Source organism: Eubalaena glacialis, chromosome 3 (assembly GCF_028564815.1).
Source record: "Eubalaena glacialis isolate mEubGla1 chromosome 3, mEubGla1.1.hap2.+ XY, whole genome shotgun sequence".
Lineage (NCBI taxonomy): Eukaryota > Metazoa > Chordata > Mammalia > Artiodactyla > Balaenidae > Eubalaena > Eubalaena glacialis.
The window spans coordinates 157,479,144-157,503,253 of record NC_083718.1 but is presented as its reverse complement, the minus strand read 5'-3'; the positions used below and the strand labels follow the sequence as shown (position 1 = coordinate 157,503,253).

General features: G+C 44.2%; 2 protein-coding genes across 6 annotated transcripts in view; one reads left to right on the top strand and one right to left on the bottom strand.

Annotated features, from left to right (window-relative positions):
* Positions 1–378: 378 nt before the first annotated feature.
* MMACHC (metabolism of cobalamin associated C) lies at positions 379–4,761 on the top strand. Of its 2 annotated transcripts, none has more exons than XM_061184294.1 (4): positions 379–479; positions 2,276–2,470; positions 3,198–3,350; positions 3,966–4,761. In XM_061184294.1, the coding sequence occupies exons 1-4, from the start codon at positions 399–401 to the stop codon at positions 4,377–4,379; spliced, it is 843 nt and encodes a 280-aa protein (XP_061040277.1). In that variant the 5' UTR covers positions 379–398; the 3' UTR covers positions 4,380–4,761. The 2 variants fall into 2 exon arrangements, with proteins under 2 accessions (XP_061040277.1, XP_061040278.1); XM_061184295.1 differs by lacking the exon at positions 379–479 and adding an exon at positions 501–760.
* A 727-nt stretch (positions 4,762–5,488) lies between these two features.
* PRDX1 (peroxiredoxin 1) overlaps positions 5,489–24,110 on the bottom strand; it is a 48,308-nt gene continuing 29,686 nt past the window's right edge. For 3 of the 4 annotated variants that reach the window (XM_061184296.1, XM_061184300.1, XM_061184299.1), the window contains exons 2-6: positions 14,632–14,748; positions 11,838–11,991; positions 11,191–11,313; positions 10,736–10,866; positions 5,489–5,844 (exon numbers count right to left, since the gene is read on the bottom strand). In XM_061184296.1, the coding sequence (XP_061040279.1) occupies positions 5,759–5,844; positions 10,736–10,866; positions 11,191–11,313; positions 11,838–11,991; positions 14,632–14,748 (611 nt within the window). In that variant the 3' untranslated portion in view covers positions 5,489–5,758. Of the gene's footprint in view, positions 5,845–10,735; positions 10,867–11,190; positions 11,314–11,837; positions 11,992–14,631; positions 14,749–16,718; positions 16,826–24,110 lie in introns of those variants that run through there. The other variant, XM_061184298.1, reaches the window with a different exon arrangement.

Here is a 24,110-nt window from a genome sequence, read left to right as displayed (position 1 = left end):
GACTACTGCCGCCGCCCGGTTCAAATCTTACGGTAGGCCGGGAAAGCCCGACTTCGCACTGGCCTCCGCAGCGCCACTTGGGAAACTGAGTTCACCTCTGCTGGAGACAGCTGGCGATGCAGGCTACCGAACTACGTTTCCCTGGAAGCAACACGCGCAGTCACACCACCACCCCCACCGTGAAGCTTGCCGGGAAACCGAGTCTTTCTGCTTTTGTAGTGGCTGTCTCTAAGGACCGAATGAACTACGTGTCCCAGGATGCATCGCGCAGAGCCAACGAAGTCCCTCTGCCGATCCCAGTAGTTCTTGGGAAATGGAGTCCAAGCTGCCTCAAAGCTTAACGTCTCGAGTTACCTTGAGACTCCATTCCCCAGCAGGCTCAGCGTGTAGCGTGCGCTATGGAGCCGCAAGTCGCAGAGCTGAAGCAGAAGATTGAGGAGACGTTGTGCCCTTTTGGCTTCGAGGTTTACCCCTTCCAGGTTGGTTTATCCCTACTGTGGTGCTAGGGCGAAGTGTATGGTTGGCTTCGGTGCCACCGGCGTGAGGCCCGGGAGTCCTCTGAACTTTCCCGAGCTCTTCTGGCCCCGTGTTCGTTTGACGTATCGGGACAGGGTCTCAACGGGCGCTTGGGTTAAACGGGTAGAGAACTGTTGCAGATTTGTCCTTTTACCCTCATACAATGCCGGATTGATGAATAGGAGACACCATATGATCCAGTAACCCTGTGGCTTTGTCACCTACGTAATTTACAGGAAGAAAGGTACTGTGGGGCCAGAGTCATTTTGGAAGCTTCCCGAAGGAGTTGGGAGGAGGGCAAGGTCTGGAATGTTTGCATGGCTAGAATTTAGGTCATCTGATTAGCGAAGGGCATTCATGGTGTTGAACAACCAAACAATTGGCTGGGTTGTTCCATCTACCAATAAAAGGTTACATTCATGATGTTGCCAATCACCAGTGCTGGGCTGGGTATAGAAACTATACACTTGCCTGACACAGAAGTCTGGCATCACCACCTACCCTTGTTCACATAGGTCCATTTCCCCATATCCAGTGCCCCCTGCACTGAGCCCTGTGCTTGGAAACAAAGCTAAATCAACTCAGCTTGAGCCTTTTGCCTGATGCTTAAGAGGCAGCCCACTTCCACCCCTTCCACTGAGTGGCACACAGCAGTGCTGGGAGAGGATTATAGAGGAAGAGGTAGGTTGGATCTAGCCTCAGAGAGGCTTCCCTGGAAAAAATGGAGTTGAACTATATATGAAAAGAGAGATTGGAAGGTTATGTACATCCCAAATATCAGGGAGAGCTTGAGTAAAGGTGTTGAAGTAGTAGTGGTGGATGGCAGGTATGGGGGAGAGTGGGGATGCCTAGCTGGTGCAATCAGGTAGGCCTGGATAGGGGGAGCTATGGTATTGAACAGTGCCATATACAGCCCTGCCAATCATCCTAAGCTCCTCCTTCTCTCACCTCCCTAGCTCCACATACAATCAGCCACTGAGACCTTTAGCAATCTGTCTCCTAACTATCCCAGATCCATTCCCTTCCATTCAGCCCATCTATGCTCTTGGTCCAGGCCACTATTTCTCATTTGAATTTCTGCAGTAACCTCCTTGCTGTCACTTTGCCTCCATTCCATCCTCCACACTGCAGCCAGACTGATCTAAAACTGATCATGTCAGTTTACTCCTTAAATCTTCAATGGCTAGCCCCTCACTGTCACCAAATTAGACCCATATTCCTCAAATTGGTAGTATTCAAGGCCAGCCACAGTCTTACTCCTACTGATCTCTCCAGCCTTCTCTCCCTCTGCTCCCCTCTACAGATGCTTCACTTCTGTCAAACTAGACAATTTGCTTTCTCCAACTATGCCTTGCACTTTTTACCTCTTTGTTTATGCTGGGACCTATTTAAAACACACACCAGATTCTCCCTCTCCACGTCAGCCTGTAAGTTTCCTTCCTAGCCTTCAAGACTCAGCTTCCAAAAAGCCTTTTCTAATTTCAGAGGGCCTTCACTGGCCCTGTTATTGCACTAATCACAATATAATCAATTTTTTTTGTTGTTCTTAGTTGTTTATGAATTCTTTGCCTCTCTATTGTAACTCCCTGTCAGATTCAGATGCGTCCCCATAAACACACATCATACATCAGTAGAATTTCATTGATTAAGATGGAGGCTGGGCAAGATGCATGAAGCCTTGAATGCGAAGCTAAGGTATGGGCCTGGCTAAGGCCTAAGTTGGCCCTCTTGTGTGGCCTGAATTTTCTCTCTGTTCCAGGTGGCATGGTACAATGCACTCCTGCCTCCAGCCTTCCACCTGCCCCTGCCAGGACCTACCCTGGCCTTCCTGGTACTCAGCACACCTGCCATGTTTGACCGGGCCCTCAAGCCCTTCCTGCAGAGCTGCCACCTCCAACCACTGACTGACCCTGTGGACCAGTGTGTGGCCTACCACCTGGGCCGTGTTAGAGAGGTGAGCAAGGCTGGCTGTAGCCTTCCCCAGCTTCAAAACCTGCATCTGCTTCCAGCTCCTCGAAGCTTAGTGCAGGATCTAGACCTGCCTAGGGCTAGGAGCCACTTCCCGGGCAGAAGGGTATCCTAAAGCCAGCCTTGACAATGTGATCTCTCCCCATTCTGCCTTCTCACCCCAGGTTTGGCCACCTCCTCTAGCAGCCCCCCAGGTCTGAAATCAGTCTCACTCACCCTTCACTGATGGACAACTATATGATCAGATTTCCCTTGGCCTCCAAGTGAAATGGTAATAAGCCCAACATTCCCCACGCATCTCTCACCTCTTTGCCCTAGACCTGGAAGCTTTATGCTGTCTTTGGGGTCTTTTGAGGACAGAATACTCCCCCACTACACACTTTACATGTATACATACACACGTACACATACACTGGGTCTCCCCAAAGCTGGGCCATGTCTTCCTCCACATTGGGCCTTTGGAGGGCAGAGCCAAGTCACCCCTCATAAAGGTTTCTGAACAAGACTTTGTATTTCCCTTCAAACATGGGCCCTCCTAGACACAATATCGTTTTCTTCATGCTGGAGCCCCCAACCCCACTCCAAGTTTAAGGTCATGTATCCCCTTTAAACATGACTTCTGAGGACAAGGCCGTGTTGACACAACTTAAGGCTCTGTTGGACATGGTCGATTCCTCTTGTGCTAAAAGCTTCCATCTTGTTCTCTATCACAGAGCCTCCCAGAGATGCAAGTAGAAGTCATCGCTGACTACGAGGTACACCCGAACCGGCGCCCCAAGATTCTGGCCCAGACAGCAGCCCATGTGGCAGGGGCAGCTTATTACTACCAACGACAGGATGTGGAGTCTGACCCCTGGGGAACCCAGGTCAGAGGGCAAATATGAATGAATAGGGACTGAGAAAGAAAAGGAAAGGAAAATCCCTCAAGATTTCAAGTCCTAGGAGTTCCCTGGTGGCCTAGTGTTTAGGATTCCGGGGTTTCACTGCTGTGGCCCGGGTTCATTACCTGGTTGGGGAACTGGGAATCCTGCAAACCACGAGGCACAGCCAAAAGAAAAAAAAAAACATTGCAGGTGTCATTCTTCCACCTCCCCTGGGTAAAGGAATTGATGGGTACAATCCAGGACAAAGGTGCACCATGGTCAGGTGTCTGGTTCCTAGGGACACATCACATCAGAGAACTAGTCTGTTTGCTCAGTCTTTGTGACAGAATGGAGGGGGCAGAGCTGTGATTAGACCAGTGGTGAGACTGGGAAGCTAAAGTTCAGCTTAAGGAACCTTTCCTTGTGGTCAGTGACTTCATGAAAAAAGTTGTCCAGGAGAGGGAATAGAGGAGTCCAGTCAAAGACTGACAGAGGCTCACATGTGGACTCAGAATGAGAAATGAGAATGAATAAGTGAACAAACCTAGCTTGCATTGCTGGTAGCTGGATTTGGTGCCAAGACGACCTCCATGACTTTTTTTTTTACCCACTCCTCAGCACATATCAGGTGTGTGCATACATCCCAGATTTGGGGGCTGGTTTGCCATCCGAGGAGCAGTGCTGCTGCGAGGAATAGAGGTGCCGGATCTGCCACCCACAAAGCCCCTCGACTGTGTACCTGCAAGAGCTGACCGGATCACCCTGCTTGAACGCTTCAACTTCCACTGGCGTGACTGGACTTACCGGGATGCTGTGCCACCTCAGGAGCGCTACTCAGAAGAGCAGAAGGCCTACTTTTCCACTCCGCCTGCCCAACGCTTGGCCTTATTGGGCTTGGCCCAGACCTCAGAGGAGCCTAGCTCTACATCCCAAGAGCTTCACTTTACCACATTCATACCCAGGAAGCCTCAGAATCCCAGCAGAGGCTGGCTCAGCCCCAGGGTCTCACCACCTGCATCCCCTGGCCCTTGATACCCTCCCTCCCCTGTGGGATCCTCATTTATGACAGTGGCACCTGCTGGGACTTATTTGGCTAGATAAGATTTTACTGGGTACAAGATGGTCATTTTTGATAATGAATTATAGTAGAGATCTTAAATGAAGATAACAAGGCTTAAAGAAGTTTGGTCAAAAGACCAAAGCAGATCCAGACTTGCCACCTGCCTTGGAATATGGGATTATTACCTGTTACCATTTCTCTGCAGTGCTTCAAGATGCTACTTGTTACAGGGCTTAAGAAGCAACTATCCCCTAAATAACGGTACCTGCCTCAGAGGGTTATTATGGAGACTGAATAAATACGAAATAGTGCCTGGCATATAATAAGCTATTATTAAAGGCCCCAGGAATCCTATACTGCTGCTCATAGTTCTTGCTTGTCTGAATACTGGAGGGGGTAGGTAGGCTGGGGTAGCCGTGTCTGGAAGGTGTCTAGAAGGGCACCACATGATATACAGAAGGATTCTCAGTCCTGAATCTGCCCTAGCCTCAAGAGCCCAGGAGGAATCCACCTTTGCGCCACTCACAACCCTCCCTCAGGACAATGATATGAGGATAAGAACTACCCTTAAATCAAGGATAGAAACCCAGGGAAGCCAAGAGATGCTCAGCACTGTGGTTTTGACACAGAAAGCCTACCCTATGAACACCAGCGCTGTGTTGTCTCCCCCTCCCCCTTTTAGTTCCAAAGGTACTGAAGCCTCTAACTCTGATCTTTTTACAGAACCAGTACCAGGCATTTATCAGAAGAGGCCAAGCTTCAGGTTTTCATACAGCCCTCCCAGTAGTGTAAAAGTAAATGTCAGTAATCTCATTGGGCTCTTAACCTGCAATCCAGCCTATAGCATAAATTGCAGTGCCTTGGCCAGTACTGTAGTAGGCCTTGCTCTTCTCCAGATATGGTGAAAGGAAACACCTTGCTTAGAGGTCCATTCTCTGTATCTACTTGCATTTCCCCTCAATATAATTTCCTGATTCTGAGGCACTCTCACACCTCATTTTCCCCTAAAGAGGGAAAGCAAAAAGTAAACTCCTCTTACACTCAAAGGCTAATGTTCCCCTAAAATGAAGAATCAACAAGGTCTCAGCTCAAGTTTAATAAAACTACAAAAGACCAAAAGTGATACCCTACTACTATACACATCAGTTTGCCTGCCCCATAATACAGCTCAGGCCATTCCCTCCAGAGGAAGAAAGGCTGGCCTCCCCAACCCCTGCAGGAAAGGCCTGTCCTGTCCCACAGCACATCTGGGCTGAGTGTAAGGTCTTGTGTTTTAAGCATGACAATAGTACAAAAGAGGTTTTGTTCTCATGGCCACCTACTGCAGCCTGGCCCTAAAATGGCCCAGTGCTCACTTCTGCTTAGAGAAATATTCTTTGCTCTTCTGGACATCAGGCTTGATGGTATCACTGCCAGGCTTCCAGCCAGCTGGGCACACTGCAAGAGATAGGGTACTAATTAATAACCTGATCAGTGGTGAGCTCCACCCTCCCAAGGCCAATTGGATGCCTCAAAACCAAATCTGAGCCCTAAAGAGCTTCAACATTCAGGCACCAGGAAGCCTACCCTGCAGTCTGAGATCATTCAGCCTTTTAGTACAAAACTATAAATATGTAATTTAATCCTCACCACAGACCTAATTACTATGATACCTAATTTGTTCACAGAGTAACTGAAATTTAAAGAAATTAAGTAACAGCTTCAACTTTATGCTTTGTTCTGAAAATAATCTGTCTAAAGCATGTACGGCAAAATATTACTATTTTGTTAACAGTAGGTAGTAGGTAAATGGGTATTCATATGTTCTCTAATTTTATGTATGCTTCAAAAATGCACCTTTTGAAAAATAAGCTTAAATGCTCTTCAACAGATGGTGCTGGAACAGCTGGATTTCCACATGTAAAACAATGAAATTGGACATCTATTCATACCATACACAAAAAATTTACTCGAAAATGGATCAACAACCTATATATAAGAGCTAAAACCATAAACTCTTTGAAGAAAACACAGGGTGGTCAAACTTCATGACCTTGGATTTGGAAATGTATTCTTAGATATGATACTGAAAACACAAACAACAGTAAAAAACATAAGGTAAATTGGACTTGATCGACATTAAGGACTTCTGTAGATTAAAGGACATTATCAAGCGAGTGAAGACAACCCACAGAATGGGAAAAAATATTTATAAATCATATCTGATAAAGGATTAATAGCCAAAATTGAAATCCAGAACTCCCACAGCTCAACAGACAACCCAATTCAAAAATGGGCGAAGGACTTGAAAAAAGACATATCTCCAAAGATATACAAATGGTCAAATAAACACATGAAAATATGCCATCACTAGTCAAAACTACAGTGAGATACCACTTCACATCCCCTAGGATGGCTATAGTTTAAAAAAAAAACGGAAAGTAAATGTTGGGAAGGATGTAAAGAACCCTTGGTATTGCTGGTGGGAATGTAAAATGGTGCACGTGCTGTGGAAAACAGTTTGGCAGTTCCTCAAGAATCTAAACATAGAATTACCATGTGACCCAGCAATTCTACTCCTATATATAGCCCCAAAGTAACTGGAAACAAGGATTCAGACACCAGTTCACCAATATTTTAGCAGTATTATTCACAATAGCCAAAAGGAGGAAACAACCTGTTAACGGATGGATAGACAAAACAGTGTGTGTGTGTGTCGGAATATTATTCAGCCTTTAAAAAGAATAATGTTCTGATACATACTACAGCCTGGATAAACCTTGAAAACATTATGCTAAGTGAAAGAAACAAAACACAAATGGATAGATACTGTATGATTTCACTCACATGAAATACCTAGAATAGGCAAATTCATAGACACAGAAAGTAGAAGTTACCAAAGGCTGGAGGGAAAGGGGAATGGTAAGTTATTGCTTCATGGTTACTACTGCCTGTTTGGGATGATGAAAAAGAGAAACAGTGGTGACAGATGTACAACACATTGAATGTAATTAATGCCACTGAATTATGCACTTAAAAAGGTAAATTATATACAACCACAATAAAAATTGATTAAAACAAAACTTAAGTGACTTGCCCCCATACCCAAGAAAAATATAAGCTAAAAAATGACAAAGCTAGGACTGTGTAAACCCTAACACTAAGCTGCTTCTTCCCTCTAGCAGCCCTTCAGAGATCTGAAAGCAGCAAGCAGTTTGCCTTCTCAGTGTTCCTTAACTCTGCCAAACAAGAATGCCTGAAATAAGGGGCAGGACCTCCACAGAAGGTCCTGCTTGTTTCACTAAGTAACTGTCTGCTATACCTTGGTAAGCAAAAGGTCCAAGTTTGAATCTTTCGCATACTTTATGCAGAAAAGCATAACCTTTCAACCTTTCCAACGATCCTGAGTTAGCAATGCTCCTTGGGCAAACCTGAGGAAAGTGAGGCACGGGAACCAATCTCTGATTTTCCACTCTATTTGCTGTTTAGTCTTCTAGGAAGCATATAGTCACCAAAGTCCAGTAATGGAGCAGCAAAAATCTCACTTGCTCAGGTGAAAGAGGAGAAGCCCCTTTCAGTCCAAGGATATCACAGCCTCAGATGTCAGACACTGCAAACAGCAGTCTGGGAACAAGGTATGGATGGAACAAGCACTAAATGGCAAACCCAGCTGCTTTACAAAATCTCCATTTGATTGTTACAGTCATTAGCTTTAGTGGCACCAAAGGATTAGAACACAGATCCTAAGCATAAACAAGCTTCCAAGAATAAAAAGCAACATAAAAGCAGAGACCAGACCCAGAGCCACTCTGTAGTTTGCCAGCAGGGAAACCAAAGATTCTTCTGTCCAGGAATACAAATGATACAAAGATAGGAGGAATAATGAACCAGAAGAAGGACCTTGACAATTTAGTCTCCTTGGCACTAAAGCCTCTTGGCACTTAAGACTGTACCAATAATTAATGACAGGACAGAAAGATCCACACTTGGATGTTTCACTCATACCCAACAGTGCTGGTTTTTCAGAATCAATATGGAGCCCAGAAGAACTGGCTGAGTCCCACACTTACCAGCTTTCAAGTGCAGCCGAAGTACCACAACTCTCGCCAACACAGAAGGCCCTAAACAATAACTTTTTCAGCATTTTAAATTACCTAAGAAAAGGAGGGCTTTGAATTTGGATCCCAGTTCCACCATTAACTATGAATATATGCTGTGTTTAAATACTGGTTTATTTGTCCTTAAAAATAGGAACGTAGGATTTTTTCAGTAAAATATTTCTCTGGTATTTGTCAGTTCCACCCTTCTCTCTGCTAAAATGTAATGTAGTTCACTTAAAGACCCCTCCCCCCCAAAAAAAGTGTAAAATTCAAGATCAAAAAAATTTTTAGGTAAAAATAGGAATATAGGATATACAAATATAAGGTCATTATGTTGTACACCTGAAACATAATGTTATATGTCAATTATATCTCAATTTTAAAAATAGGAATACAGGGTTATTTGTCAAACAACACATGACAGCACCTCATATAGACTGCTTGGTTGGTATTTACATGCTCTCAAGCAGGAACTATCATATTATAAGCCATAAAAGGCTGCGCACAGAAAGCTGTGCCTGTTCTAATGCGATGGGAAGCAGCAGAGAACAATAGAGTGTGAAGAAGCAAGCTTCACAGAGTCATGAAAGCTTGGGTTCAAGAGTCTATGCAAGGTCCTACCAAAGTCCAGTAAAGGGCCGACTTGGCCACTCCACAGCTCCTTCCATCTTTGTACTGAACTTCATTCTCCACCAGGGGGCAGTCTCAGCAGCTGTCTGCTCCTTTAATCCAGAGTAAAGCCCAACACAGGCTTCTGCAAATGGTGCCTTCTGATTCCCATTACCTATTAGCCTTCCACTCTAGTCAAGCTAGCACTTTGGGTCCCCCAAACAAACACCACTAATCCAGACTCTGAACTTCCACCTCCTTTAACTCACAAGATCAGAGCTGAAATGAGCCTTAGAGAGCTAGTCGAAACTACTTATAGAGAAAGAAAACGAGATGTAGTAAGACAAGAAATTTGTTCAAGTCCACCTGTGCACTTGATATCAGTAGCACTTGATCACAACCATCTTACCCTCAATTATATTAAGCTGGGGTGGGGGTGGGGTTCAAGATCCCCTTCCCCTACATGCCCAGCACCTGCAGCAGTCTGAGGAGCTAAGTTCTTAAACCTCAACCCAGTTGGGATAAGGTTATCTCATTCCAATCAACAACTACACTGGGCGGAGGTGGGGAGCTATCAAAAGCTAAAGCCTTATAAACTCAAAGGCTGGGAGCACGTAGTTCAGGACTTTATCAAAACACTGCAATGAGAGAATATATAAGGAGAGAGGGGCTAGAGCAGTAAGAAGGACCTGCACTCTAGCAAATGCTAGATAAAAACCGTGAATTGAATCTACTCGGTCATGTTCAGACTCACAAAAACATCATCTTTCATCCTGAAACTTCTAACAAAGAACCTTGGTATTTCATCTCAAACCCTTCAGCCCTAACCCCTCCTTCCTTAAAAAAATTTTTATATTGAGCATATATATAGTTTGGTATTTGTTGATTTTAAGTCTTACAAATACAACCACACTGCACCAACAGAATGGATTTTTAAAAGATGAAAATGTATTAACTGTTTCTACCTACTGTCTTTGGATAAGTTATCTTAGTCCTATTTTCATTTCCATTTTCCAAAACTGGTTGGACATTACCTTCTTAAAGATTTTTTTGTTTGATGTGGACTATTTTTTAAGTCTTTATTGAATTTGTTACAACATTCCTTCTGTTTTATGTTTTGGTTTTTTTGGCCACAAGGCATGTGGGATCTTAGCTCCCCGACCAGGGATAGAACCCACATGCCCTGCACTGGAAGGCGAAGTGTTAACCACTGGACCGCCACGAAAGTCCCTACCTTTATTTTTTAAAACCCCAATGAAACAAATATGGTCTACAGGGATTAGGCTCTCCCCCCAGTAAACACTTGTCAAGAGCGGCATGGTTCATGTCTAGGTGTGATTCCCAGCCTTTTGTTTTGCCCTTAACATACCTATGGGATCCTCCTATACTCTTTTAATAAGTTGAATCTGCAGCAGTGAGCGATACTAAATGATCAGGGCAGAAGCTGGGAATACGCGGTTGGAACAAGAAGCCTTTATATTCTCCTCCCCGGACTTTTCCATTGCCCCACCCCCACAACCCACTATAATCCAGAGATGGCAACTTCTTGAAGAGACATAATCACCCTTTTCTTATCTGGTAGACTTTGTTCCTACCATCTTTCCCACTCCGCTGTCCTGTCACCAGGGAGACTGACTTACCTTCCCCATGTTTGTCAGTAAACTGGAAGGCCTGAACTAGTCTCAGTGTCTCATCCACAGAACGGCCAACAGGAAGGTCATTTATGGTGATCTGTCGAAGAATACCTTTATCATCAATAATAAAAAGGCCCCTGGAAAAAAGTATTAAAGGTTTGAGAGAGACAGTACAGTTTTAGAAATTGCTTTCTTAGAATAGAGAAGAAATGGAAATATGCTGGTCTCCCACACTTGCACTGGCCTTCCCCTTAGGCCCTGCATAAAAAAATGAAATGAAACCATCATGCCATACACCTTAAACTTACACAGTGATGTCTATCAATTATTTCTCAATGCAACAGGAAAAAAAATGAAATGAGAAAAGTCTCCACAGATCAGGGCTCTACCTTTCAAATAAAAGGTCCTCAGCCAATCAGATAATTCTCCTGATGACTGTCAGCCCCCCAGCAGGTATATACCTGAATGAGATGCCTTCATCGGCCTTTAAGACCCCATAGTCCTGAGCAATGGTGCGCTTGGGGTCTGATATCAAGGGAATGTTCATGGGTCCCAGTCCTCCTTGTTTCTTGGGTGTGTTGATCCTACAGCAAAAAGCACACAATCACATTCATTCGAACGCTTATGTAGCAAAAGCATTAACTATAACTATTCCTTCTCCTGTCCAACATTCCTAATCTAACTCCCCAAAAAACTTCAAACTTTTTCCAGCAGTAAAATAACCGGCTGAGGACAGTTAAGGTCACCAGGGTACACTCAGCTGTAATCCAAGCTGCTTTTCCTCTGCTGCCAGGCAGTAAGAACAACAAGAGAAGTCAGAGCATTTGTACTCCTTCTGTGAGGAGCCAGAAATCAATACTTGAGAAAGTCTATTGCCAAAGCCTCCCAGTCCCAGTTGCTGCTTAATTTAAAAGTCCATATGCCTGGACTTCCCTGGTGGTACAGTGGTTAAGACTCTGCGCTTCCACTGCAGGGGGCACAGGTTCCATCCCTGGTCGGGGAATTAAGACCCCACATGCCACACGGTGCGGCCAAAAAAAAAATAGTAGTAGTAATTTTAAAAAAAAACAAAAAAAAACCTCCATGCCAAATGGACCAAGATGTTTACCATGCCAGGTGACAGAAGTGAGAATCCACAGAGGCACCAATCACTTGGCAGTTGAGTTTCTTAAATTCTTCTGCCTTATCACTGAAAGCAATGATCTCCGTGGGGCACACAAAGGTGAAGTCAAGAGGGTAAAAGAAGAACACAACATATTTTCCTGGGGGGAAAAAAAAGCCCAAGTTAGCCTTTGAAACAGACTTCCTGGGACTTCCCTGGTGGTGCAGTGGTTAAGAATCCACCTGCCAATGCAGGGGACACGGGTTTGAGCCCTGATCTGGGAAGATCCCACATGCCGCAGAGGAACTAAGCCCATGTGCCACAACTACTCAAGCCCGCACGCCTAGAGCCCGTGCTCGGCAACAAGAGAAGCCACCGCAATGAGAAGCCCGTGCACCGCAACAAAGAGTAGTCCCCACTCGCTGCAACTAGAGAAAGCCCGTGTGCAGCAACGAAAACCCAACGCAGCCATAAATAAGTAAATAAATGTATTAAAAAAAAAAAAACAGACTTCCTTGCTTTATAGAGAATGTAAACCTGAAGACATTTTCCTATGGAAAAAAGAAGGCTTTTTAAGTTGATGGCACACACATTTGTTAAAATGCCAAGATGCTCAACAGAGAAGACTCCTTGCAGCTACTGTCAGAACCTCTTCCATAAGAATAAGTCCTTCCAGTTTCCATGCTTTATTTTCCTGCCTCCATGTTAGCTGCCAACTACAGATAAACACTGTTCCGTCTAATTTTGATCTTCTTTGGATAGTTAAAATCAGCACAAACACCAAGTTCTCCAGTGAAGAAAAAAAGCAAAGATGCAATTATCTACTGGACGGTCTAATGCCAATGCTTATATAATCAGTGCCCAGAAAGAGCTGAATTGCTGCATTCTCTGCTGCAAGGCAATAAGACCAACAAGAGAAAGTCAGAACCTCTGCAATTCTTCCACAACAAACCACAGTAATGTGATGGGTAAGATTTGTTTATTTATTTGGGCTGCATTGGGTCTTCCTTGTGGCTTCCTTGCGGCACGAGGTATCTTCCTTGCAGTGTGCACGGGCTTCACTCTAGTTGCAGTGTGCAGGCTCTGTAGTTGTGGCGCACGGGCTTAGGTTGACCCACAGCATGCCCGCGGCATGTGGCATCTTAGTTCCCCGACTGGGGATTGAACCCACGTCCCTTGCACTGGAAGGGGGACTCTTAACCACTGGACCACCAGGGAAGTCTCTGATGGCTAAGGTTTAAGTGATCACCTGAATAACCACAAACATGTTTCAAACAAGCCTGATAGGACAAGCAAAGAAAAAATTTATAAGGCAAAAGTTCTAAAACTTCTCCTGGTAGGTAACAGAATTTCTAGTTGCAATTTTATGAAACTCATTCTGATTACCAATTGAAGTATTCTAGATCTTCAACCTGAGGGCAGCTTCTCACCATACCTAATGGGCTGAGCTATTTGGAACAATTCCAAATATTCACTTATTTCCAGATAGCAACAATGTTTGAAAGTCAAAAACAAGCAGGTCCTTTTGACATTCACTTTGAAAGCCAAAATCACTATAAACACACTCACCTAAACAACCTTCCTCAGGGGCTTTGCCTAACAAGCTCCAGCAGGTCAAGCCCTGGAGGGCACAGAATAGCTCTTCCTAAACCTCATGCCTTTGCCCTTGGGCCAGGGTCACCTCCCTATGGTGCTACTTACCTTGTTTGCCAGGAGGAGCTTCTCTCCATAGGGCCCCACTTATCTGCTCTCATTCCAACCAATATGTGTAATTTGTTAAGAAACCTAGTCACAGGTTCTACCCAAAAGCTGACTCTAGGAACCAACTGCTACACCACCAAGAAAGGTATACTGGACACCTGAGTTTCAGGTTTGCATTCTAAGGAATTTGTATTTTCAATTGTCCCAGAAGACCCTGCTGCTCCAAGACTGCAAAGTAAAAAGAGCCTCATTAGAACTTGCTAGGTGTCTACTTGAAACTATTTAGCAGAAAAGAGAGTTATTCTAATTGTGACATCAATTTTTCTCTGGGGGCAAAATAGTCAAGGGAATGTGCCTAAGCCCTCTGCCTAATACAGCAATCATGACACACATATTTCTTTTTTTTTTTTTTAATTATTTATTTATTTATTTTTGGCTGTGTTGGGTCTTTGTTTCTGTGCAAGGGCTTTTCTCTAGTTGCGGCAAGCGGGGGGCCACTCCACATCGCGGTGCGCGGGCCTCTCACTATCGCAGCCTCTCTTGTTGCGGAGCACAGGCTCCAGACGCGCAGGCTCAGTAGTTGTGGCTCACGGGCCTAGTTGCTCCGCAGCATGTGGGATCTTCCCAGACCAGGGCTCGAACCCGTGTCCTCTGCATTGGCAGGCAGATTCTCAACCACTGCGCCACCAGGGAAGCCCAACACACATTATTTCTTAAACTGAACTGAATATACAGTCTCACAGCTCCAAAGACTTGAGCTCTGAGACTTTAAATTGTTGAAGGCCTTTTATAACACGATAATGAGAATATCTTCAATAATATAATTGAGGAGCAATACTGGAAAGATAATAAAGATATATGTCCAGACTTAATGAAGCATGTGCTTTCTCCAGGAGCAGTTTGGACTTAGGATATCTACCCTATGTTCACTGATGATAATCACCACTTCAATTCAATAGGAAGACAAAGCCTCTTACCCTAAAGACACAGGAGATATAAAAATCATTTTATAATCAAATATAACAAGAGATACAGAAAATGAACAAGCCATCCCTAGACTGTAACATAATTCCATATTAATGAACCTAACTACTCTTACCTTTGTAGTCAGATAGGCTGATATCTTTGAACTGACCATCTGGCATTACAGCAGTCGCTTTGAACTGGGGGGCATGGTGCCCAATTTTGGCATTTCCTGAAGACATATTGCGATCAGCTGGAAAAGATAAAAGAAGTCAATTAGAAACAAGCCTTACCTTTCTAGATAACCAGCAACTTTCATCTACTTAGAGACTTAGCTGTAGAAAGTGTCCAGTGATGCTGAATATACAATAACTTTTATCTATACTTATTTATTTGGCTGTGCCGGGTCTTCGTTGCAAAGTGCAGGATCTTTAGTTGCGGTATGCGGGATCTAGTTCCCTGATCAGGGATCAAACCCGGGCCCCCTGCATTGGGAGTGCGGAGTCTTAACCATTGGACCACCGGGGAAGTCCCTACGTTAACTTTTATAATAGTAAGAAGCATGAACCAAGCTTTCCAACTTTTCAAACAAAAATATTACACATCTCTGAATCTCAGCTCTGTTTTCATTTTTGTTGTATTGTGCATTTGAAGTTTATTTTTGTTTTTATTTTTTTACCTTTTATTGGAGTACAGCTGATTTACAATGTTACGTTTTCATTTTAAAATGGAAATTTCTTTATCAATTGCAGTAAACTCTTACTGTTCCTGAACCATCATTTGTACAATTACATTTTCTTCTGTACTTTCATTACACACATGCAGAGAGAAAAAGATGGAAACTCTCAAACCATTTGGACCCAAATGCACAATGCCATAAACACTGAGCACCTGACTCCCAGAAGCTGCCATGCTGCCCTTTCCCTGGACTGCACCTCCATCTGCCTTCAGAATGTGGTAAGCACACTTTGACCTTTCAAAGCCCAAGACAGCACATACCCTAAAGCCAATCCAACTTTTTCAAGACGCAAGACCAAGATTTATGGCATCGGCTCTATTTCAAAATTCTAGGTGTTGTGTTTAAGGCCCAGAAGTCCTTTCAAAAGTGGGTTTCTTACCTCGGGGCCAAGATCCTGGGGCAGTAATAAGTAGAACAAGAGTCAATTTATTGCCAAAGAGTAATGTTACACTGGATTCACCCAGGTCAAGACCAAGATAAGGAGTTAAGATTTAACCCAGTAAGCCATCAGTTTGAAAGCGCCAAGAAACTAACTTTTCAAGTCCCACAGTTCTTGGTTCATAATACCACAACCAAAAGAAACGTTGTAAGCATCGATTGTCAAACTTTTTACCGCTTAACACCTTTAATAGCAAACCAAAAAACCAACCAGCAAGGCACAAAGCAACTTGGCAACCAAACACAGGATGTGATCCTAACATAAATGGCTTTCTTGTCCAAACCTGATTTTCCAGGGGGCCCCCACGACCACTAAAGCACAACCAATGGTGGGGGGTGGGAAGCTGCTGGACTTCCAGTCGGTGTGTCCCCTTCAGGAAATCTCCCCTTGAACTTCCCTGGAGGAAGTCACTCCCCTAAAACTCACTTCAGGTACCCTCCCTGCCACTCCCATCATCACCCCCACGCTAGCACTTAAGAAAGCACCAGCAGAAGAGTGCGCAGTCTTCACCGAGGGCATTTAGGATCACCACAAACCCCATTCTGCAGATAGAGAACTAAAGACGGAAAACGGAATCATAGTATCTGAAGCTCCACTGCTAGTCACAGCTCAGGACCGAGAACAGCATTTCCCCCTAATACACGACAGACGGACGAGTATCCTCAGTTTCTAATCAGGTTGCAGATCCACTCTAGAAGCTTCCCGAACCCGCCCCCCCACCCCACCCCACCCCACCCCACCCCACCCGCAGGAGACCCCATCACCACCAAGCCACGTCAAGCCAATCCGCGCCCTCTGCTTTGGTTGCCGGGGGAAGAGGATACTCAAGCCGCCGTTAGCCTCGGGTTTCAACCACGTCCCCGCACCCACAAGGGGATCCAACATGAGGGCCACCTCGCCCGGCCACCTTCTCCGTCAGAGAACCCCAGTTGAGCTGAGCAGGCCCCGAGGAGGAGGAGGAAAAGGCGACGAGAGGGGCGTGGGGCGCTGCGGTCCGCGGAGGCCGCGCTGCCGTCCGCGGAGGCCGCGCTGCCCATATACTTACCACTCCTCACAAGCCACAGAAGACAGTCAGGAAGCACACACGTAAAGCGGGCGCGGGGCGCTAGCCTTTATATCCTGTAAGGCTCTCGCGAGAGTCAGGGCGAGCCAGGGGTGCGAGCGGGGGAGAGGGAAGTGGGGGGGGGGGATCTGGCCCGAGCACCGCCCTGACCCAACGCTCCCCGCCAGTATGACTCAGCGCTTTCCCTCGCTGGGGGCGGTCTCGCGGACTACCAATCCCCCCCCGCGCCGCCGAGGCTTGAGGCGTTCTTTTGATCACTTCCAAACCCAAACGCCTCCGCCTTGCTCTTAAGGCCATAACCAGAATAAGGGTTCTAGCTGCTGCCCACGGAAGACCACGTCTAACCAAGCCCTAAGAACTATCTCTTCAAATATTTCTCAAGTATTACCCCCCTACACCGATTCCCGCAGCCTCTGCTCTAGTGCTGATCCTCAGTAACCCTCATTGCTTAGAGAGCCTCCCTTTTATTCTGATTAACAGGGTTGCTGCTCTCTATCTGCAATCCATGAGTTCGCATTCCATCCATTCCACGGCGGCTGGAGGGAATCTTTCTGAAATCTGATTTTGTCACTCACTCACTCACCCCTCTGATTTGTGGGTCATAAAAACTGGGGCTCTGTATTCCTGAGTTAAAACTCTTCATTGTTATTTTATGTGTGGCCTTCATAAAAGAGTCTTAATCCATTAACCTTACTTTTCTCGTCTGTAAAATGGGAATACTATTCTTTGTTGAAATCATCTCTGTAGTTTATTTAGCACAGTACCTAGTGCTTATTATACACTAGAAATGTTAGCCATTGTTACTAGTGTAACTCTTCCTTGCTCCTATATTGTAACACCCAGAGCAGAGTGTAGCTGTTTTAAGACTTAAGGCTTTTGTTCAAGCATGAGGAACCCATTCTCTCTTATTTGACCTACAGAAAACGTGTTTGAAGACTCAGCTGAAGCATTACTTCCTCTGAAATTCTTTCACTCATCCTCAGAATTGACCATTCCCTCCTTTCTGCCCAAACAATAGACTGTATAGCAAAAAGAAAACTTTTAAGCTATTTTACTTGTTTATATGTCTATCTCTCCTTGTTAGACTGACTTTCTGGAGGGTAGGGTTTGGGTCACAACCATCTCTGTGTCCCCACGTCACAACGTAGCACCTGATATAAAATAGGAGTGTTTAATAAATAGTATTGTGTCCCCTTTCTGCCCCCAACCCCCACTATCCTCCTAACTCCCTTGGACATTATAGCAGGATAAGAAATAGGGAAGTGCTGTGTCATGCTGGCTGAGCATCTCAAAATTTTTTGGCATTTATCATCCTACCATGCAACAGTAGTGATTTTTTTTTTCCTTCTCTGCCTGAGACTGAACAATTATTTGGCCATTACTCGTCTTCTTCTTGAGGACTCAGGGGAGACAGACATTCAGAGCTTAATAGTGGATGGTTATTGCTGTGAGCAGGTTAAACCAACAACACACAGTCCTACTTCAGCCAGAAGAAAATTACCATTTATTGTATCTACCATGTGCCAGGCCCTGGGCTGGGCACTTGAGCTTATTTGTCTCATTTAAGAACCAAAAGAGTTATCCTGGCCCAGGGAAATATTAACATCCAATCCTCGTGGGAATATAAAAAAACAAAATAGCAGAACAATTATGACAAGAGAAGAAATCTGTTGAACACTTGTCTGATTAAGTGATCGTAGAATCTGTTTCCTCAGAGAACAGTAAAGATTTTGGAAATGGGGGCAGGGGAACTTTATCCTTCTACAGGACCTTTGTCCTCCCTTGTTCACCAAGGGAAGGATTTTATCTGTTTTATTTATATTTGTAGTACCAGAACCTGGCACACTAACTGGCCTAGGAGACGTGCTTCATTAATTTTGGAGTGTTTTGCAGATTTTTGAGATGTGGAGTTAACCTACTTGAACCACATTTTAGGAAGATGATTCTAGCAGCTGTGTGATCAATGTAATGACTAGGAGACAACAGGCAAAGAGACCAACTGGGAGGCTACTGCAATGGTCCAGATTAGAGAAGTCTCAGAACTGTAAAATGACATTGGCAGCAGAAAGGGAAGAAGGAGAGAAAGAATATTTCTACAGGCTTTTGGATTGATTGCATTTAGGGTGAGATGAAAGAGGAAGTTCAATCTGATTCCTTGGTTTCATATCTTGGTGCCATGTGAGTAATGTCATTAACCAGTGATGTAGGAAACACTGGAGGAGGAGAAGTTTTGAGGTTAAAAATAGTGATGAGGGCTTCCCTGGTGGCGCAGTGGTTAAGAATCCACCTGCCAATGCAGGGGACACGGGTTCGAGCCCTGGTCCAGGAAGATCCCACATGCCACGGAGCAACTAAGTCCGTGAGCCACAGCTACTGAGCCTGTGCTCTAGAGCCCGCTCGCCCAGAGCCTGTGCTCTGCAACAAGAGAAGCCACCGCAATGAGAGGCCCGCGCACCACAACGAAGAGTAGCCCCTGCTCACTGCAACTAGAGAAAGCCCCACGCGCAGCAATGAAGACCCAACGCAGCCAAAAATAAATAAATAAATAAATAATTTTTTTAAAATGATGACCATTTATCAAGTACTACCTATTTTATAGATGAGATGCCTGATGCCCAAAGAATTTAATTATCTAAAGTAATAACTAATAGTGATACCAAGCAGGGCCCTGTGGGGCTTCTGGACACAAAGCCTTTCTGTGTCCCCCATTCCTTTGATTACAGGAAATAGCCTTCATTCAGCCTCCATGACCTTCCCTGAGTTCCAATGGGCAGATTCAAGCAGTTTTTAATTAGGGAAGGGAGGGGATTCAACAAGGGAGAAACAAACAATCAAGAGAAACAATAATGCAGCCTTGGGGCAAGGTCCTGGTTCCCCCTCAAAGGATACACACAACAACGTCTTTGAGTTTTGCAGATTCTGAAACCCCCTCCAGGTGGGAGAAGTTTAACAATGGTATGCTGCCCACAGGCACATAGACCCCAGACCAGTTGGAACTTGAAGGTTGATGATGCTGACTCCTGCCTACTTCACCACCAACCAATCAGAAGAATGTCCACAAGCTGATCATGCCCTCGGTGAACCATTACTATAAAACTTCTCACTACCCTCTCCAAGTTGGGACACATGGTTTTGAGGGCATTAGCCCACTGTGGCCTCCTTTGCCTGGCAAAGCAATAAAGCTTTTCTTTTCACCCAAAATTCTGTCTCCGAGCTTTAATTTGGTGTCGGGGTACAGAGGCCGGATTCGGCTTCAATAGGTTTTGGAGCCAGATGCCATCCCAGGCAGCAGAGCCATCATGTTGCACACTATGCAGGTGTCACATTTACATAGATTGGGACTTCCCTGGTGGTCCATTGGGTAAGACTCTGAGTTCCCAATGCAGGAGGCCCAGTTTCGATCCCTGGTCGGGGAACTAGATCCCACACGCACTATGCAACTAAGAAGTCCGCATGCCGCAACTAAAGATCCCGCATGCCACAACGAAGATCCCACATGCCACAACTAAGAGCTGGCACAGCCAAAATAAATAAATAAAATAAATAAATAAATATTTAAAAAATTTTTTACATAGACTATAATGGAGTTGTGCCTTATCGTGGTTTGGCCAGGCTGACTCTGGAGTCTAACTTATTACTGACTCCTCTCTTAAAGGAGAAGATAATCAGTTTGGTTTGAGGAAAACATCATTGAGATGCTCACACAAGACATCCAGGTAGAGGTATCCAGAGGTCACTGTTGGAGATGTAGATTTGAAAATCAGCAGCACAGAGGTTTAGTTATATATTTATTGTTCTTCTATTTACAGGAGGCCTATTCTCTGCTAGGTACCAGACATGCAAAGATGAATAAAATACCATCTACTGAGGTGTTTTGAAGGATCACTAAAGAGTTAGCTAAGGAGAAGAAAAGTGTGGAAAGAGCTCCAGGCAGAGAAAACAGCAAAAGAAGTGGAAAACAATGTAATATGTTTGGGGAAGTACAAAAAGTTGAATATTAGCAGAATGTAAATGCCAAAGACTAGAATGTAGAGACAAAGAACACAGATTGGTTATGATGTACCCCATAAGCTTGGCTGAGGAGTTTGAATTTTATCCCAGGGGGCAAAATTGAATATGGAAGTACAGAAAGAAAGTAAGAGTTTTGAATAGGAAAATGACATCAGGTTGTATTATTTATCATTCTGGCAGCTGCAGTGAAAATAGATTTAGGGGAGCAAGAAGATATAGGATAAGGAGACCAAGAAGGAAGCTACTGCCATGATTGGGGGAAAGAGGTCAAGAGCCTGAGTGAAGGCAGTAGTGCCAAGTGTGGAGAGATGGGATCAGATGGCAGAGTTTGTAAGATCTGGGCATCAGTTATGAGAATTGAAAGAGAGGAAGGAGTCGAGGATGAATCCCAGGGGAATTGGATGAAGATGGTGCAATTCACAGAAATGTAATGAAACAGATTTTGGAGGAGATAATAAGTCCACTTTGGGACATGCTGAATTTGAGATTCCAGCAGGAGATAGCCAGGAAGAAAGTTGGAAATGTGGACACTTGAGTGTAAGCCTGTGGGAAGGCAGGGACCCTGCCTATCCTGTTCATCAAGTTATTACCCTAATACTTATCAGCATGGTTCCTGGCACATGATAGGTACAGTAGATATTTGTTTTTTGGTTTTTGGTTTTTCTTTTAGTTGCGGCATGAGGGATCTTTAGTTGCGACGTGCAGGATCTTTTATTTGTGGCATGCGGGCTTCTTAGTTGAAGCATGCAGGCTTCTTAGTTGCAGCATGCGGGCTTCTTAGTTGTGGCATGCATGCGGGATCTAGTTCCCCAACCCCCCTGCATTGGGAGCAAAGAGTCTCACCTGCTGGACCACCAGGGAAGTCCCTAGGTTTTTGTTTTGTTTTGTTTTGGCTGCATTGGGTCTTCGTTGCTGCGCACGGGCTTTCTCTAGTTGCGGCGAGCGGGGGCTACTCTCCATTGCGGTGCGCGGGCTTCTCATTGCGGTGGCTTCTCTTTTTGCAGAGCACGGGCTCTAGGCACGCTGGCTTTAGTAGTTGTGGCACGTGGGCTCAGTAGTTGTGGCTCGTTGGGCTCTAGAGTGCAGGCTCAGTAGTTGTGGTGCACGGGCTTGGTTGCTCCGCGGCATGTGGGATCTTCCCAGACCAGGGCTCGAACCCGTGTCTCCTGCATCGGCAGGTGGATTCTTAACCACTGCGCCACCAGGGAAGTCCAGTCCCTAGGTATTTGTCAAATAAATTAATGAATTATATTTTTTGACATCAGTTGTAATATCAAGGATACTTGAAACTGTAGGAATAAATGAAATCCCTGAGAAAGTGGAAAGAGGTGAGCCAAGACCAGAACCTCAAAGATTTTCTATGAGGGTAAGAGGAGGGACAAAAACAATTAAAGGCAACTCAAAAAAACCCAAAAAAAACAAAACAAACAAAACCAAATAAACAAAAAACCAAAACCAAAAACAAAACAGCAGTTTGTGGGCAAAGGGTCACTCATGAAGATGGACTGTTTCTACCCAGGATAATTTCCTTTGATCTCCACCATCAGCACTGAAGTTTATTGCACTTGGGAAAGGGTAACAAAAAAGTAAACAAAAAAGGAATGAGTTAAGAAGTGAGTCAACTTGTAGATATATAAGCTGCCACCTGTGAGATTTACTACCGAGTTTTCTCTAAAATCCTTTAAATTTAAAAAAAAAAATCCATTACTAAGTTGCTGGTTGCTGAGGGCTTTAAGTGGGTACTTAATATTTTGATAGGTTACCCTGGGATGCAACATTGAATATAATTTAAAATACTGTTTCAAAAGAGGAAATAAAATACTGCTTCCTGAAAATGTTTTTCTTGTTAATCACTACTACACTTGCTGCTGATGAATTATTGCCAGTTGCAATATGCAAGATGAGTTTCATTCAAGCAATACCCTTCATGAATATGGTCCTAATACTGTTACAGTTCATCACCCCCTGGGTTCTGCATACTTATACTTGCCAACACCTTGTGTTGATGACTCAGTTCTCCCACAACCTTTATCTGTTCAATCTAGCCATGAAACTTTGGTTCATACCGTGTTTTTTGACATCATCTGGCCCTCACTTAGCTTAAAGTGGTAGTTATATCACTGCACTGATTTGCTGTGATAGATACAGTTAACTGACACACCTTCTTCATAACTAACTAGATGCAACAGGTAAGGCAATTCAACGTGGGTATAAAGCAGATGTCCTAGAGCAATGATCATCTTAACATTAGAACTTGCTAACCTAATAGCAGCCTGTCAAAAAATTATAAACCATTAAAGTTAAACCTATAAACCATTAAAGTTAAACCTATAAACTATTAAAGCTGAATGCTTTAATGTAATTGTAACAACAAATGCAATCATGGAAATAAAAATCCCAGGGCAGCATTCAGTTATGAGCGCATGCAGATGATTCAAAATAGGATTATGTTAATTTTTTAAGTTATCACTGAAAGAAAAACATTACATTTAACAGTTCTCAAAGAACACTTGAATCCTTTAATTTACAAAGAATTCAATTTATAAAATTATATTTGGGGCACACAAAGGCCTACAGATACCAACTGAAACACTGTTATCAAGGATGATGTCTGTTAGAATTGAATTCAGCTGTAACTAACAGATTAAACTCAAATAACAAGCTCAACCAAATAGGGGATTAATTTTTCCCATTTAACAAGTAGGCAGTCCAAGGCTGCTATCAGGAACTCGGAGTTTTAACTTTCTCTTCCCAAATCCCTAGCATGCAGCTTTTATTCTTACAACTACCTTATAGTCCCAAAATGTCTGCTCTACTTCCAACCTCATACATATATTCCAGGCAGGGAGAAGGAAAAAGGCAGCCAGAAGTATGTGGGAACTATAATGGGGAGGCAAAGCATTCCCAGAAACCCTCAGTTTACATAGCATTTGCCTAAGTATGTCACATGGCTGCTCCTAGCTGTAAGGGAGGCTGGAAATTGTGTCTATTAATTGGGCATACTACCAGTCCTAACAAAATTGAGAATCTGTCGGAAGGAAGGAAGGACGGAAGGATGGAAGGAAGGGGAAGGAAGAAAGGAAGGAAGAAAGGAAGGGTATTAGATAGGTAACTGACCTTGATGAATTTGAAAGGAGAAACTTAGGATTCTGACTGTGGCTGTGTAAGGATGTTGAAATGCTAGAAAAAGAGACTAAGTTATGTTTCTTTCCTACTCTGGCTAGAGGTGGCAATTTGTTTTATTAAACTGCCCAATTCTACATTTTCAATCAGATTCCAAACCTTAAATTCAAGTATGATTTGGTATTTGTTATTCTTCCATCATTGTCCTGATATATATTTTTTTAAGCTGCGTTGGGTCTT